This window comes from Orbicella franksi, chromosome 1 (assembly GCF_964199315.1).
Source record: "Orbicella franksi chromosome 1, jaOrbFran1.1, whole genome shotgun sequence".
In the NCBI taxonomy this organism is placed as follows: domain Eukaryota; kingdom Metazoa; phylum Cnidaria; class Anthozoa; order Scleractinia; family Merulinidae; genus Orbicella; species Orbicella franksi.
Window position 1 is genome coordinate 37690266 of NC_138145.1, and position 17639 is coordinate 37707904.

At 39.9% G+C, this 17639-nt stretch overlaps 3 protein-coding genes and 1 pseudogene across 4 annotated transcripts in view; all 4 read left to right on the forward strand.

Annotated features, from left to right (window-relative positions):
* The window catches only part of LOC145461481 (uncharacterized), a 479224-nt gene that overhangs the window by 354723 nt on the left and 106862 nt on the right, over window positions 1-17639 (forward strand).
* On the forward strand, window positions 7190-8806 carry LOC145464313 (RING finger protein 151-like). The gene is made up of 3 exons (XM_081448162.1): window positions 7190-7813; window positions 8292-8578; window positions 8646-8806. The coding sequence occupies exons 1-3, from the start codon at window positions 7749-7751 to the stop codon at window positions 8804-8806; spliced, it is 513 nt and encodes a 170-aa protein (XP_081304288.1). The 5' UTR covers window positions 7190-7748.
* On the forward strand, window positions 11318-12909 carry LOC145461358 (uncharacterized; annotated as a pseudogene). Its single transcript, XR_014040502.1, has 3 exons — window positions 11318-11779; window positions 12323-12491; window positions 12844-12909. The product of XR_014040502.1 is annotated as an uncharacterized LOC145461358 (transcript).
* LOC145461342 (uncharacterized) lies at window positions 13832-17469 on the forward strand. The gene is made up of 5 exons (XM_081445643.1): window positions 13832-15477; window positions 16563-16634; window positions 16896-16952; window positions 17117-17202; window positions 17367-17469. Exons 1-5 carry the CDS (start codon window positions 13914-13916, stop codon window positions 17454-17456), a joined length of 1869 nt encoding a protein of 622 aa, XP_081301769.1. The 5' UTR covers window positions 13832-13913; the 3' UTR covers window positions 17457-17469.

Here is a 17639-nt window from a genome sequence, read left to right on the forward strand (position 1 = left end):
ATCTACGCACGTTTATTTCACTTGAGGAAGTCTATCGATTTGGACAGTGCTTGGGTAAGAGTTTCTCGCCAATATCAACTTTGCTTTCTCTCGTAAGTTTTCGTGCGTTTGGAGGTGCGCCACACTCGCGTTTAAGGTGCGGAAATCCGAACCAATGCTTACCTAACTTTTCAAAGATGCTACTTTTTGCCCTCCCCAAAATGTACACAGGTGTACTTTACTTGTGGAACTCTATCGATTTGGACAGTGCTTGGATAAGAGATTCTAAGTCCCTATCAACTTTCTTTTCTGGCTAGATTTGGCCCTTTCTCAAATCTACAGAAGTGTATTTTCCTTGTGGAAATGTATCGATTTGCACAGTGTTTGGGTTGGAGATTCTCGCCCATATCAACTTTCTTTTCTCTCGTAAGGTATCGCTCGTTTATAGATCCGCCACACTCGCATTTTAGGTGCGGGAATCCCAACCAATCCTTACCTAGCTTTTTAAAGATGCTACTTTCAGCCCTCTCTCAAATCTACACACGTGTATTTCACTTCTGGAAGTCTATCGATTTGGACAGTGCTTGGGTAAGAGATTCTCGTCCCTATTAACTTTCTTTTCTGGCGTAACTTCTCGTGCGTTTAGAGATGCGCTACACTCGAGTTTTAGGTGCGGGGTTCCCTAGCAATGCTTACTTAACTTTTTAAAGATGCTACTTTTGGCCCTCCCTCAAATCTACACACGTGTATTTCACTTGTGGAAGACTATCGATTTGTATAGTGCTTGGGTCAGAGACTCTCGCCCATATCAATTCTGTTTTCTCTAGTAAGATATTACGCGTTTAAGAAAACGCCACAATCGCGACTTCAGTGTCGGGATCTCAAACTATGCTTACTGGACTTTTTAAAGATGCTAGATTTGGCTCTTTTTCGAATCTACACACGTGTATTTCACTTGTGGTAGTGTGTTGCTTTCGACAATGCTTGGGTTGGAGATTCTCGCCCATTTATCGTTTTTTTTTTTCTTTCGCGTGGTTTTGCGCGTTTAGAGATGCGCCACACTCGCGATTTCGGTGTCAGCATCTCAAACTAGGCTTACTGGACTTTTTGAAGATGCTAGATTTGGCCCTTTCTCAAATCTAAACACATGTATTTTACTTATGGAAGTCTATTGATTTTCACAGCGTTTAGGTTGGATATTCCCGGCCATATTAACTTTCACTTGTCTCGTAAGTTGTCGCGCGTTTAGAGATGCGTAACACTCGCGTTTTAGGTTCGGGAATCCCAACCAATGCGTACCTAACTTTATAAAAATGCTACTTTTAGCCCTCTTCCAAATCTACACACGTGTATTTCACTTCTGGAAGTCTATCGATTTGGACAGTGCTTGGGTAAGAGATTCTTGTCCCTATCAACTTTTTTTTCTGGCGTAAGTTCTCGTGCGTTTAGAGATGCGCCACACTCGCGTTTTAGGTGCGGAAATCCCAAGCAATGCTTACCTAACTTTTTAAAGATGCTATTTTTGGCCCTCCCTGAAATCTAGACACGTGTATTTCACTTGTGGAAGTCTATCGATTTGGACAGTGCTTAGGTAAAAGATTCTCGCCTATATCAACTTTGTTTTCTCTCGTACGTTTTTGTGCGTTTAGAGATGCGCCACACTCGCGTTTTAGGTGCGTAAATCCCAACCAATGCTTACCTAACTTTTTAAAGATGCTACTTTTAGCCCTCCTCCAAATCTACACACGTGTATTTTTTTTGTGGAAGTGTATCGATTTGGACAGTGCTTGGATAAAAGATTCTCGCCCATATCAACTTTGTTTTCTCTAGTAAGATCTTCCGCGTTTAGGAATGCGCCACACTCGCGATTTCGTTGTCGGGATCTCAAACTATGCTTACTGGACTTTTTAAAGATGCTAGATTTGGCCCTTTCTCGAATCTACACACGTGTATTTCATTTGTGGTAGTCTATCGCTTTCGACAATGCCTGGGTTGGAGATTCTCGCCCATTTATCGTTTTTTCTGTCGCGTGTTTTTGCGCTTTTAGAGATGCGCCACATTCGCGATTTCGGTGTCGGCATCTCAAACTTGGCTTACTGGACTTTTTTAAGATGCTAGATTTGGCTCTTTCTTAAATCTAAACACATGTATTTCAGTAGCGGAAGTCTATTGATTTGGACAGTGTTTAGGTTGGGTATTCTGGGCCATATCAATTTTCATTTCTCTCTTAAGTTGTCGCGCGTTTAGAGATGCGCCACACTCGCGTTTCAGGTGCGGGAATCCCAACCAATGCGTACGTAACTTTATAAAGATGTTACTTTTAGCCCTTCCCCAAATATACACACGTGTATTTCACTTCTGGAAGGCTATGGATTTGGACAGTGCTTGGGTAAGAGATTCTTGTCCCTATCAACTTTCTTTTCTGGCGTAAGTTCTCGTGCGTTTAGAGATGCACCACACTCACGTTTTAGGGGCGGGGATCCCAAGCAATGCTTACCTAACTTTTTAAAGATGCTACTTTTGGCCCTCCCTCAAATCTAGACACGTGTATTTCACTTCTGGAAGTCTATCGATTTGGACAGTGCTTTGGTAAGAGATTCTCGCCCATATCAACTTTGTTTTCTCTAGTAAGATCTTGCGCGTTTAGAAATACGCCACAAGGCGATTTCGGTGTCGGGATCTCAAACTATATTTACAGAACTTTTTAAAGATGCTAGATTTGTCCCTTTCTCGAATCTACACACATTTTACTTGTGGTAGTCTGTCGCTCTCGACAAGGCTTGGGTTTGAGATGCTTGCCCATTTCTCTTTTTTTTCTGTCGCGTGTTTTTCTGCGTTTAGAGATGCGCCACACTCGCGATTTCGGTGTCAGCATCATCCATATTTCCTATTACTTCTGTTAAAAATGTTTCAATAAAACTTTGTCATTTGCGAACGAAAGTAATATTTTAGAAAAATGAGACAATTGAAACTACAGCTTCAAAAAGCAATCAAGTAATAGCAAATGTTTGGTGAATTTTTGTCCGTAGCAAACTATAGAAATAAAATTTTAGAAGAAGCAGACAATTAGAACTAAGTAATGGTGAGCAGAAAGGAAAGCGATAGAATTTTAGAAGTATATCAGACAATTGAAACTACAACTTTGAAAAGCAATAGAGCTGATAGCGGATGTTCGGTAAATCTTTGTCCGTAGCAAACGATAGCAGTAACATTTTAGAAAAATCAGACAATTGCAACCACGCGTTGAAAATCAGTTGTAATAGTGAATACTTTTAGTAAAAATGTCTGTCAGTTGAGGACGAAAGCAATATCATTTAAAACTATCAAACAATTGGAGCTACAAATTTTTGAAAGGCAACAAATCTATTCGGGAATATTTTCGGTAAAAATGTTCAGGGGTCCAAATAGTAGCTTCAACATTTTAGAATATTCAGACAATTGAACCTAAATTTCTAAAACTCAATGTATCCTGATAGTACAAATGAAAGCCAAAACAATTTGAAAATCAGGCAATTGGACCTATATTTTTGAAAAGTGATAATGGAAAGAGTTGCTTGATACCAGACATAATTCAGTACAGCCTCGCTGAAAGTTAAAAGAGAGGATATACTTGGTTTCTGATTGACCTATTTGCGCTTAATCCCCTTCCGAACAAATGCAAATGACATCAATCTCTTTTCAATGACATTCCCCCGCGTGGGCCTCCATTGTAAGCCAGTTCCAGCCTGATACCAAGAATACGAGAGTGTGCAACTTATTTCTAACTTTGGCTAACTTTTTTATTTTTCTGATTCGTGTCTCTTGTCTGAAGATCTCTAAACCGAGGCACTTGTTGGGTAAGGCCTTGTCTGAATATGGTGTATATCGATTTACATGTAAGGATCAGGTTTGAAAAGAGTAGTGAAAATAGCGTTGTTTCGTTTTACAGTGTCGACGCGCCGCACACCCCTACCCAAATGTTCCTAGAACATCCCTTCCGGACGATAGCCGACTTTGTTAGCGCGAGATGGCAAAACGCCATCACAACCAGTTTTAGCAGTGCGATAGCATTCTTCCGGTTCTTGTAGCTTTCTTCAATTCAGCGTTAGTCATGAGAGGAATTCTCGTGCGTTTTGCCCTCTCGTGCTAACAAACTCAAGTTATTATTATATGTAAAGATGCCTAATGACTGACTACCTAACTACCTATAAATTTCCTGCCAGAAGGTACGAAGAGGGAGATTCGGTCCGGTCACAACAGACTTCAACTAAAATATCAATCCGTGATGGCATAAATGAAAGTGGATCAAAATATCCCGAGGGAGGGGTTCTCCCTTAAGTCTACCTGGGACGTAGCCGCCGGCGTGGCCTGGGACACCAGTGCGGCATATGCGAACATTTATCACATTGACCGCTGGCTTTCCAGCGACGTTCAGCTGAGTTCAACTTCGCAGGCAAGCCGGCGGTTGTCGGCGATTGTCGGCGATGAAAATATTTTGTGAGCATCATCTGCGGACACAACGTGCTCCAGTGAGACGATTACAGCTGGATTGGTTGAAAATTGCGGCCATTCGATATGCATTTTTCGCAAATTTGAATACGTCGATGATCCATCGCAGATGCGCCGGGGACACACTGGAACAGATGGCCAAACATTTCCAGTTGCAACCGGCGACTACGTCGCAGGTAGGTCGGCGGGATATGAGAACCAGGCTTTATATATTTGGGCTATATAGGTATAAAAGCCCGAAAGGGTATGGTTTTTCAGCCGTTTTGGTCATAAATAGGATATCAATTTTGGCCATTCTGGTCATAAATAGAGTATGGTTCTTGCACTCTAGTCTTGATATGGGTGTGTTTTTAAGAAGAAGCCACTTTTTCAGCATTATCGAAAAGAAAACCAATAAAAGCCCGTCATAAATTCTGACTACGCCAATCTAACATTAATCCCCTGAACTAGGGAATTCGCTAACTCGAACCAAAATCGATTTCACCGGGATTTACGTCACACATTTATTTTAATTTTTCCCTCGGTAACCTCGAACTCTCGATAACTCGAACCTCCCGCTAACTCGAAGCAATTTCGTATCCCTTCAGGTCATTTTCTATATAATTTTACCCTCGATAACTCGAACCATGTCTGCAAATACGTGACAAGCTAAAACAAACAGTGAACTGTAGTCCAAAACATTAAATTTATTTTGAAGTACCCGTGTGAACCTTTTTCTTTCTTTTCCATTACACAAAACGTGTCACTTCAGTTCAGGTTCCGCTGATTTTCACAAAGTGTTGCTTCTTAACTCCTTTTCCAAAATGTCAATAAATCTCTTGGCTCCCTTGAAGTGCCCTTTCCCTTGAAATGTACACTGCATGTATAGAAAAACATTAAACACCGTTTTTTCCTTATTTCCGGTCATTTGTCCTCAACTTCCGATAACTCGAACCTTTTTCAATTTCCCTAGCTTGAAGTTTCTAGTTATCGGGAGTCGACGAGGGAGGTCTGAAACAGTGTTTTGATATAAGGGTCAGTTTATAAATAGGGTTCGAATTTTTGGTCTGCAGGTCATAAATAGGGTAGGGAAAATCGCAGATTTTGATCATAAATAGAGTAAGGGTTTTAAGAAGCGGGCCGCACACCCCCATCCAATTTTTCCGAGGGTAACTCCACCTCCCCCCATCCCACACACACACCCGGGCAAAATATGGATTACGTGCGAATATTGTCACGACACCAACTCGCGCGGGTAACACGCGAGATGAGTGAACGCTCCTAGCATTCTTTGCAACAACAGTTCGTCCATATTGCTGAACCACGTAAGTTGAAAGGGGCTGAAAAAAAGGTAGACAAAGCTAAAGAGGTTAATTTGTTCTTATTCACTGTGTATTTAGTACCTTTCCTTGTAGTGCTTTCATGCTTTCTTCGTATGGAGGACTTTCTCCTTATCAGTGTACCTGTTGTATATTTAGGGAAGAACTTCGCTCGGAGCTGGAGAGCTTTTTTGGCCGGCAGGTATATTTTGCAGGTTGCAGGTTGAAATTTATTTATAACTGGAAAACCGCTGGCACTTAAAAGAAACGTACAGGTGGTAGACTTACCGTGACTGTTACATGACATTGTTTATAATCGCTCCGTAAGGTAGCTTCCATCTAAGTGCCAAACAGGCCGAAGCGATGGGAGGAGAGTATATTCCTATTATTTTAAGCCTGCAATGAATTATCGCTTTTGAAGAAAGATCTGAAATATCATCTGAAATATCTGCTGAATTTGCTTTCTTCCCTGTGAGTACCAAAATGAAAGCACACTGAGCTTGTGCTAGTATATTCCGTCGGTTAAAATCTTATATTATTTCATTTCTTTATTTATTTTTCTTCATTTGTGATGGCAATCTTCTGTTGTTGAGGGAAGACCCGAGCCAAATCTGGAATTGATGGAAACATCTGTGGAGCGGCCATCCAGATGGCCTTGAAGAGATTTCACTGGTCTCATGCGATCAGCGTGTCGATCGATAAGTACTTTTAGCGGATCGATCGTGTTTTCCCAATGTGAAAGGCTACTTTATGTAAGAACCTCTCACGAATATATAGCTTATTAATTATTCTTAGTGCCAGCGGTTCTCCAGTTATAATTAAATTTCAACCTGCAACCTGCAACCTGCAACCTGCAAAATATACCTGCCGTTTGTTGGCGAGCGATTGAACTCGGATTACAGGTAAGCTTTTTGGACAAACAAAATATATTTGATATATTTACATTGTTAACTGTAGTCATATGTATTTCTTCCTCTTTTGATCGGGTTCCAACTTGCTTCTAAGTTAGCTTCGTTTTGCATGAAAATATCATCATGTATGTTCACCCCCCCACCATGTGTGTATTTTCGTGGATGTTGCCCCCCCCTACCGGCGGTTTCTTCAGTATTCTCGCGAGTGTTGCCCCCCCCCCCGAACCCACACACACACACACAGCAGACAAGATCAAATCAATACAATGGCTATATCTGCCTTAGAAGGTGAATAATTTTATCTAAGATGAATTATATGTCTTTGTTTAATCATAACAAGATTTTTTAGAGTAATTTATCTGGAATGAGGCAACACATGGTGATTAAGCTTATGTGTTAAACTGCTATATGTTTTGGAAATTAATTTGTCTGAAATGCTTTTACTTGTATTGTATGACGCGCCATCTGTAGCAAAATTACTTTTCGACATATTACGACTCATCATGTGTCGAAAAGACATGAAACAGGTCGAAATAGGTCGAAATAGGTCGAAATAAGTAATGTGATATCATCATGTCATGTAATTCTATCTCGAAATAAGTTGGTTGTCATGGCTATACCATGTAATGCGAAGCTCGTAATGACTCATACCATGTAACGTGAAGCCGGTAGTGACGTTCGAACCCTTGGTTACCGCCTGTTGTTAAGGACGGAAACTGTTCTCCTACACGAGGCCTATTTACCCCAGTTCCTCTCGGCTCGATACAGTTCCGCCATATTTTGATCGTTTCGCTCTTTGCCCGATCGTCTTCTCGTGGAAGTGACCATTCAAACTCACAGTTCGCTCGATAGGATTATTGCCGCTATATATTTACATTTGGTTCTTTTGATCGTATTGCATTATTTATTTAGTGTTATCTCGTTGTTGTCTTCTGCAGTTCCTCGATCTGTTCCTCTCGCACGTGCTTGATCGTTGCTGCCCTCAATCATTCTCTGTTCGATCCATCTTTCTTGTCTGTCTTTTCGCTCATTTTTGTTCGTAATTTTTAAGAGTTAACTGTCCGATAGAATCATGTCTGGATATTCTCCTGAATTGTTTGTGGAAAATGTGGACCAGGAGTTTCTCTGCAGTATCTGGTGAGTGAATGTTAGTCCTGCATATTTTGCAGCAATTTAATAGTTCTCTGCCAACCCTGGAACGGTTTCAAAGACTTTACCATCCTTTGACAGGCCTAGTCTTACTTGTAGAGACCTCTTTCGCTTGGGCGGATTGTTGTCCTATTACAGACCACGTGATATTCCCGAGAGATTTGTTCTTTTATCCATCTAAAAATTATTTGTTCATATACACGCAGCTATTTAGAAAATTTGAAGGAAGAATTCTCAAGAGTATCATCACACGGTCTGAAATGGGGCAACAAACCGCCCAGTCGAAAAAGGCCTTTTCCGATTTATAGGTAATGCCATCAACTTTTCCATCGAAAATTGCGGAATTTTTCTTAGACGTATTTTTAGAATCAATTTTTAAGGCTGTGACAGCATCAATTTTGTGGCTACTGCCAAATTTTTTGGAATAAATTGTGAAATGTGTTTTTTGTTGTTGTTATTGTTGCAGTTATGGTGTGTTCAACAAGCCAGTCTCTTGTCAAGATGGGCATTCCTTCTGCCACCACTGCATCACCCAGTGGCAGTCAAATAACAATCATTGTCCAGTCGACAGGAGAGTTTTAAGTGGCACTTTGGTTAGAAATCTTGCAGTTGAAGGTGCTATTGGCAGGAGAGTAATGAAGTGTCCGTCAACGATCTCTCTTCCTGGTGGCTGCAGCTGGACTGGGCCAACAGCTGGTCTGGAGAATCACCTTCCAAATTGCGATATGAAGATTGTGGAATGCAATTTTAAAGGTAGAGGATGCATTCTTCGTTCTTACCAACGTGAACTTGCCCAGCATCTGCTAATCTGCCCTCACAGGACAGAGAAGTGCCCTTCCTGTGGTGTGGACGTTCCACATAGTGATCAAACAGGTCATGATGAGCTTTGTGTTCGCAAATTGGTGCTGGGTCATTTACAACTACTCTTTATCACTTGAAGCTACACACATGTTATTAAAAAAAATGCATGATCATTGTTGAACACATTGTTATCATTTTCGTGACACAACAGGTTACCAAAGCAGCAGCATGACCTGCTGAAAACGCCATTAACTACAGCTTCAGGGGCTTATAATTCAAAAAGGTCGTGGTGAATTTATGGTTTCTGTTATTAAATTTTAAGAAGTTAAATTAAATTAAATTACATTTTTAATGACGCCACTTTTGGCAAAGTTTCAAAGAAATTTTGTACATAAGGTTCCGAGTGACCTTAAATTTTGAGTTATTTATTTAAAATTTAAGCTTATTTATTCAATCCCAATTTAATACGTATGGCTAATTGCGAGAGGGTTCACTATATCGTCAAGCCATGTTTGCATGTTTCAAAATGTTTTATGGTTTGATATAAAATTGAAATAGTCTCAGTCAATGTGCATATATTTGCCTTTAATAGCTGACAATATATATGTGCTGCATGCATACCAGTTAGTCTTAAATTGTGTGAAAAATAATTTCTTGCCATGTAGGGATCCGACAATGGGGAGGTTGAAGAAGTCTTAGAGAGCCTACGCGGCTACCTTACCGAAACACCCAGTCCAGGAATCCCCGTAAGTATACAAAAATATGTTGATCATTCAGCTAATTTTACATATGTATGGGAAAGGAATTTGTTTGGTAAAACAATGTCTATTTTTATTTTAGCGGCAGCATTCAGAAGTATGTTGTTAAATCAAAGTGTAATATACTTGTTGCAAAAAATTTGGAATATAAAGTTTTATTGCTCTCTGTTCAATCAGATATTGACTGTCATGGATGTGCAGGTTTATTGGAAAGGTTCACGACTCAATTGAGTCAGATCTTGAATTCCATCAGCATGTATATAAAATGTACAATGTAATTTAACAAGGTTTGTCTTACCAACCGTGATTGCCTAATTAAAAAAACCATCCACAACGATAACTGCTTCCTGTGACAAAATAAATTGCAGTCAGTTTACGGGGAACAAACAGTGAACTTCTTCACAGGACAATAAGACAATTGTTATGAAGTCAAATGTAGTTCATTTAGTAGTGGTTTCATTAAATGAAGTACAGCAAATCATTGTTTGATTCACAGGAAGATTCTGATGATGATGATGCGAGACAGGAAGAGGAGGAAAGTGACCAGGTTGTTGGCATGTAATTTAATTAATTGTCAATAAGCATTTAATTTAAAGTGAAGTGGTGTCAATTACCGTTTCCTAAATGTAATTTGCAACTGCAATGCACTTGTTTATGGCTAAGACACAGTCAGGGTGGCAAAGTAGGGGTCCCTTAGATGCTATTTTGTTTTTAAAATGTTTGTTGGTAAAGTCAATTGAAACAAGTCTATGACTGATTTTTCAGTGCATAAAATAGACACATATATACCATTAAATTATATACCATTAAATTATTGTCAATAAATTTGTCACACTCATAACAATATTTATCATAGTAAGCATGCATCAATTAGATTTTTTAAAAGGCATGTCTGAGCAAACATTTTGAGTGAGATATATAATTGAACATGTTAAATCATACTATTGCTGATTTGTGGAATTGGTTGAAGATCTTTAATGGGGGAGGCACCTAACCCTTTGCATAGTTTTGATTGCATTTGTTTTGTTTTTGTTTGTGTGTAAACCACCCAGCTCCCTGCAGACCCTTGTGGAAATTCATACTTTGCTTCCTGGACAAGTGAAGTTCCAACTGTACTTGTCCACACCTGAATTCTAGTTATCCTTCTATCCCAACCCATACCGTTGGGCTGTCTAATCCCAACCCTAACTCCGATCCGCAAAGTGCTCTTTTGCGTGTATAATTAACTCTTGAAATTGATCACATGATAAGTTGTTGTGCCAGTTTGCAAAGCGGATGCTTTGGGAACTCAGGTATTTTACTTAATTATACCATCCACTGTCACAAAAATCATTTGCAACCTTAGTAGTGCCAAAAATTATATTATTCATGCTCGCTTCCTTAATAGAAATCTTGAGCTCATTATCTAACTGTTTATTAGAAATAAATATTAGCATGCGGTGGCACAAGCAAAGAGAATTTTCATTTTGAACATCAAAGTAAGCAACAGAGCTATCAATAAGGGCTGTATCCCTTAGCACCGGTTACGGCTGGACATGTTGGATGGGTCCTTGATGTTACGGTTGAACTTTGCTGTTGTAGGTTTAATTCCTCCATAAAGTAACAAATTTGTGACAGGTGTGGAGATCAAGGCTACACTTCAATGAAAACTTAATGACAGCCGTGAGCAAGTTGTTTTCTTTTTTTAAGTCTTGGTACTTTCTAAATGAAATAGAAAACAACATCTTCTCCGTGATTCCATTGATTTATAGAACCACTCATGAAAATTTTGAAGAACTTGAAAAACGTTAGAAACACTCGGCTAATGGCTCCTGTTCCAACAGCATTTCAATTTCTCCCGAAAGTTCACTCATGCTTCCATAACTTGATAGAAAAATTGTACGTGCTTAATTTGTATTGCTTAATTTTATAGTGGTGATAAAATAGTGTATGACTCAGCAATTTTAAGGTTCTTAAATTGAGTCATTGTTTAATTAATTATCATTTCTTTGTTACTTTCATTCATTTTAAGAACAAAGTTAATACTTAATGTGGTTTTATAGTGATCTCTTGTCATGAGTTGATTTTGTTTTGGACAGGTTCTTTCCTTTACCAGAAACTTGGCTGGTTTGGTAAGGCAAAATTTTCAGGGTATTCCAATTTCAGCTCAGGGACAATCAAATGAATCAGCTGTCCCAGCTTTAAGCACTGGGAACAACCCAAAGGGGCAGGTTTACAATTTGAATGTGGTGTTATTGGATCCCAGTGATGATTCAATTCCCAGGGGTACTGTCAGGCAAGATCTTCTTAACACTGGCAGGATTGTCCAGATATCTTTGGGTAGGGGAACACAAGAAGCAGGAGCACTGAGAGCCCTGAATGGTGCCTTCCCTTTCCTCAGAGGAGCAACCACAAAGTAAGTCTAAAATCCAAAGCAGTTTCTTAAATTTTAATCACTACCAGCAAGGTGTCTTCATTGCACCATTTTATTTTGCTCAAACTTAATTCAAATTGACATTGAATTCTCTAACAAGAGACATATACATATATATTTATATATATTAATGTAAATTGCTTTCAAAATGACTTTTGAAAGCAGAAAATCATACACCCATTCTACACTATAATAAACAGGTTTTATTAATTCTGATCCTATTAATGTTTTCCAACAACAGTTTCATATAGCAGAAAAATGCATTGGCCACATTGACAACATTTGATGATAACTGTGGTAACCTGGCAGTATGTACATTGCTTTTAATAATGAGATTAGTCCAGCCAAGACAAGAAGATCAGCACCCAATTAAAGACAGGCTCTGATGGACAAAATCTTTGGAAACTCTAATTAAAACAATCACCCTGTTTTCAGCTATTTTTTTTTCCAGCTCTGTAGTATTGGTCTACAGTATGAAATAAATTGAAATGCTGTATTCATGGGTAATATTACTCTGCCTTTTAGTGATGGAGAGTACTGCTTTGAAATTCTCGCGACTGATAAAAGCTCGAGAAACGTGTTGATCCCTGCTGTCCGGCCATCTTCAGGGTTTTCTGCCAGGGAATTGAAGAAAGTGTGTGGCCAGGGTGCACTGTACCTGCGCTTAATAGAGAGCAGCCCTAGTGATCATGAGGTACTCGTTCATATTTACATTTAAATATATTTTTTATAAGTTTACAAAATAAGCTCACAGGTGTCCTGCTGAAAAATGTCCTTGCATAGTGTATAACACAAACCTAGTACATTTTGCTTGAATGCTTGAAGGCTTGAATGTTTAAGAAACAAATAAGTACAAATGAAGAGATGTTTCTAAAAAAAAAAATTATAGACACAAGTAATCATGACACCTTTGTGTAGAAGTAACCTAACTGTAGACAGTAAAATTGAACAAATAAACTAAATCCCTTACTTCTCTTATTCCTGTGATTTCTTTTTTTATATACAATAATTTTTTTAGATAACAAAATTTTGTATTTTCTCTACAGGATCAGCCACCTAGACCAGCAGCATCACGAGGAGGTGGGTGTGAATTTGTTATATCAATTGAATAATGTATGTAAATCATTATTACAATTCTGATGCTGCAATGTCAAGTAAAATAACTATGGCTACTCAGATGGCAGGGTTTAAATGGTTCAATTGCACTTACTTCATGAAATGTTTCGTATTAAATTTATGACATCTTCTTTTTTAAAGGACGGAAATCAAGCCGAGGCTTATCATTTAGGCAAGGCTATCTTCCTCAAGGTAATTGAATTTTCCATTGCATTCAAGCCAACATTTAAACCAATGCGATATTAAATATCATGCCCATACTTTTCTGGAAGCTTACTTGAAAATTCCCTGAAGGTTGACCCATGAGGTTTTCTCTCTTGGCACTCAAGTTAGGTACAAGAGAGTAATTGCTCACTGGGGCCTCTAATTATTACATGTTATCAAGAAACTTTACTGATGCCAATGAAGGCGATTCGTGAAGGAAACCCAGCGAGTTTAACCAACATAATGCCGTTGATTGTACGTACAGGATCCAGATTTCTAGATTAATTTTTTGTCGTCAATCTCTTACTTGTTAAGTTAAGAATCAATGGTGAAGAAGGTTGCATTGCGACAGCACTTTGAAAGGTTCAATATCACTGTGAATACTCTTTCCTTTTCTGGTTGGTAAATAGTGGCCACAGCCCAAGGTACAGCCTCTGGATCTGGGGGAGGACAGCAGGCAAATTCCAGGGTAAGGGGTGTAAGCAATAGATCCACCTCCACTCGTATTGCCACAACCCATGCTAGTAGTGTAGATGGAATGAACAGTTATCACAACAGCTCTAGCAGCATAAGGGCACATCCACCAACCAGCCCAGCCTTGACAAACACTAATGACACAGTTACAGGTAGGTCAGGGGTTGTACCAGGGAGGCATACCAGAGTGGGAACTACAGCCCACACTACATTGGCACGAACTGTAACATCCAATGCGGACACTGTTCAATCAAGGGCAGGGATTGTGTCAGGTAGGCGTAACAGATTAGGATCTCCACCCCTTACTACATCGACACGCACTATGACAGTCAATGCTGATACTTTTCAGTCGGGGGCAGGGAATGTGTCAGGTAGGCATAACAGAGTAGGATCTCCACCCCGTACCACATCGACTCGCACTGTGACAACCAATGCTGATACTGTTCAGTCGGGGGCACGGACTGTGTCAGGTAGGCGTAACAGATTAGGATCTCCACCCCGTACTACATCTACACGCACTGTGACAACCAATAGTGATACTGTTCAGTCGGGGGCGGGGATTGTGTTGGGTAGGCGTGACAGATCAGGATCTCCACCCCGTACTACATCGACACGCACTGTGACAACCAATAGTGATACTGTTCAGTCGGGGGCGGGGATTGTGTTGGGTAGGCGTGACAGATCAGGATCTCCACCCCATACTACATCGACACTCCCAGTGACAACCAATGGTAATACTGCTCAGTCAGGGGCAGGGATTGTGTCAGGTAGGCAGAACAGATTAGGCTCTCCCCCCCGTACTACATCAACACGCACTGTGACAAGCAGTGGTGATACTGCTCAGGCAGGGGCAAGGATTATGTCAGGTAGGCATAACAGATTAGCATCTCCACCCCGTACTACATCGACACGCACTGTGACAACCAGTGGTGGTACTGCTCAGTCGGGGGCAGGGATTGTGTCAGGTAGGCGTAACAGAGTAAGATCTCACCCCCGTACTACATCGACACGCACTGTCACAACCAATGGTGGTACTGTTACCACGCAGGCAGTGTCAGGTGGGCATAACAGAGCACATGTAGGAGGAGGAGATCCTCGCGGTATTCCTACATGTACATCAGCTGATGTTGCTACGGCCAATGCTGGTACTGTTACCTCGGGCGCAGGGACTGTGTTGGGTAGGCGTAATAGAGTACAAACTCCATCGCGTACTACATCAACACATACTGCTACAACCAATGCTGGCATTGTTACCACGGGGTCAGGGAATGGGTTGACTGGAAATGCCAGCTTGGGAAATCCACTCAGTACTACCCCTTCAACATACACAGTAGCAACTAACATTGTTACTGTTACAACGGGGTCAGGGAGCGGGCTGGATAGGCATAGTGGTGTAGGGACCATTCCAACCACGACAACTTTTACACGTCCCTCAACAATTGACATTGTGACTGGTGCTGAAGCTGGGAGAAGTGCTGAAGCATCTGTTGGAGGAGGGCTTCTACCACTTAGTGTCAGTGATGGCATAGGTTCTGGTAGGCAATCTGAAGAATCTCTTGGGCTAAGTCATCAACCAGGAAGTACTGTCACAACTGGTAACAACACTGTCCCCACCACTACTACAGTGACAACAATAACAACGACCACTACCACTGTCTTGGGACTGCCAAACACCACAAGTGGTACTGATGAGGCTATGCAAGACAGTGACGATGATCCTCTGAGTATCTTAAGATTAGATGATGTTGAAATGGAAGAACGGGGTCGTAGATGGCGTGCAACATTACCAAGAGAAACAGATACCAGTAATGTGGACCAGGTACCTGTCAGCAGAACTGCTACACCAAACCCCGTGACCTCAAACCACACCATCCCAAGGCCACCAGGTACTGTATGGCGTGTTTTATGTCAAACTGCATTGGTTAAAGTCATTTTAAAGATTTATAGAGTAAAAGCTGCACTTATCTTAACAATTAACCCAACAATTAAGCATCCATAATTTTAGATTAACAAAGGTTGCAGTAGAAGATCAAAGTTTCAATTAGTAGCCTTCTCTTTCTGTGTACGTATCTGTACATATCAATTCTTGAAGGAGCATTTGTATAATATATATTACAATAAAGTTTCCATATAACGTGCGCTCTGATTGCCTGAAAGTGCGTGCTTTAGCAGAGAACAGAGCACGGATTGATGATGGTAAGTTGGCTTTCAAGTGTTTGCGTCGGAATTTTGACAAATTTGCGCCAAATTAAACATCCCCTGTGATTCAGACAAACGCAATGGAAACGAGCTATTTGTCTGTAGTAAATATGGCTCACAGAGACCATTGTTAGCAACAGTAGTGTTAAAACTGTACGCAAATAACAAGTTTTGCGAGATTCCCACTGACAAAACACCTAACGAAATAAACAAATTCTCAACCTAAACAGTGCTTCGATAAAAGACATTATATTTGTTACGAAGGCAGAAATTATACTTAAGAAGTAAAACAATGATGAAAAACAACAATCGAACTGTCTATGTTTACAAGAAGTGGGGAAAAACATTCGACTTCGTCTCGTGTTTTCCCCTACACTTCTTGCGTGCTCTACAGCTTCTTGTGTGCTTTACACCAGAACAGAGCACAGTCAAGGCTTCTTTATTTGTTGATTTGATCATATTTGATTTGGAGTTAAAGTCATCATTACGCTACACTTTTGCAGGACAGGCTGGACATATGATATGATTTGATCAGTTTATGGGAAAATAAATTCCATTTGAATTAATAGCAATAACAGACAGGGAGTGTACAGCAGTGGAGAGCTACACTACTGCGACTACTATGCAGGTGTCAGAGCTTTGGTTGCACTTTGCACCATGATACTGCTTCACTACATGGTTTGCTAAGTTTTTTTTTATTAATAACGTATGTGGCACTGAAAGGGAACTGAAAACTAATACAAGTACATTTATTTACTGTTACGTGTTTCAGGTTTAACTGCCTCTGTAATCTCAGCCGGAGTTGCCAGGCCATCTGCTGAGAATCCAAATGCAACAGTTACAGGTGAGTGTTTTTTTTTTTTTAATATTGCTTTTTCCTTGACTAAGTCACAGATTCAGGACCCATGAGTTTAACATATTGCTTTATCAGTTATCACCTGAAGCACTGGCAGACTGGTAACCTTGAGAGGGTTTTTTTCTCAAAGTACGTAAAATTTAACATAAGAATTGTTGAAGTTTCAATGATTGAATATTAGAAATGAACACAATGTCTTTTATGCAGCATTTTTAATTGACATGTCTTGTGTTCCAAAATTCTTTTCAGGAACCGTTGAATTACCAGATGCAAGTGTGTTGCTTGATTTATTACCTCAAACTCCTGGTAAGAGTTAACATATTGTATCATATACAAACTGCACAACAAAAATAATCTTATCAGTTTTCCCATTGAAGGATACAAGTGCAATTAGCCCAGTATGGTTTGTGTTAATTAATATTAATATTCAACACCATGTAGTACAAAGAAGGGTGTTTCTTGTTTTGCAGGCCAGCCAGCAAGTGCAATGCAGACATCCATTGCAATGGCACAATCTGCAAGCCTGCCATTTAGTCATCCATGCAACTTCCATGTGGTGAGTGAAACAATGCAAGCTGACGGGCTTTTTAAAGTGGATATTAACCAGTATTACATATCTGACAAATCATTTGCATTAGCAACTGGTATATCATCCTTCTTTAGCATTATTAATGAATTAATAACTGTCATAAAAAAATTCTTATCAACTTACTATTTTAGCTCATGCAAATGGCTAGAGTGGAGAGAGAACACTGTCGACCTGCACTAATGTGTGTCTGTAGCGAGAGGCAGTGGCTACTGTGGAGGTAACAAAATCTGATTTGACATGTAATATCATATTCGCCCATTATAAGCTTATCTTGAAGAAGAACAATTTGATGAAAACTATCCAGTCTCTGTTACAGTCATCAGAGTAAAAAAGGGCTGTAATTTGAGGTCAGAAAAAGCCACTAAAACTGACATTTCATATTTGGTCATGGAAAATTTCATTAT

Bases quoted from the DNA above. Each gene is read 5' to 3' on its own strand.
- LOC145461342 (XM_081445643.1), top strand. From the start codon at position 13,914: ATGACAGTCAATGCTGATACTTTTCAGTCGGGGGCAGGGAATGTGTCA. The intron at 16,635-16,895 runs GTGAGTGTTTTT...AATTCTTTTCAG, and splicing joins TCCAAATGCAACAGTTACAG to GAACCGTTGAATTACCAGAT. The intron at 17,203-17,366 runs GTGAGTGAAACA...TTACTATTTTAG, and splicing joins ATCCATGCAACTTCCATGTG to CTCATGCAAATGGCTAGAGT.
- LOC145464313 (XM_081448162.1), top strand. From the start codon at position 7,749: ATGTCTGGATATTCTCCTGAATTGTTTGTGGAAAATGTGGACCAGGAG. The intron at 7,814-8,291 runs GTGAGTGAATGT...TTATTGTTGCAG, and splicing joins GAGTTTCTCTGCAGTATCTG to TTATGGTGTGTTCAACAAGC. The intron at 8,579-8,645 runs GTAGAGGATGCA...CTGCCCTCACAG, and splicing joins TGTGGAATGCAATTTTAAAG to GACAGAGAAGTGCCCTTCCT.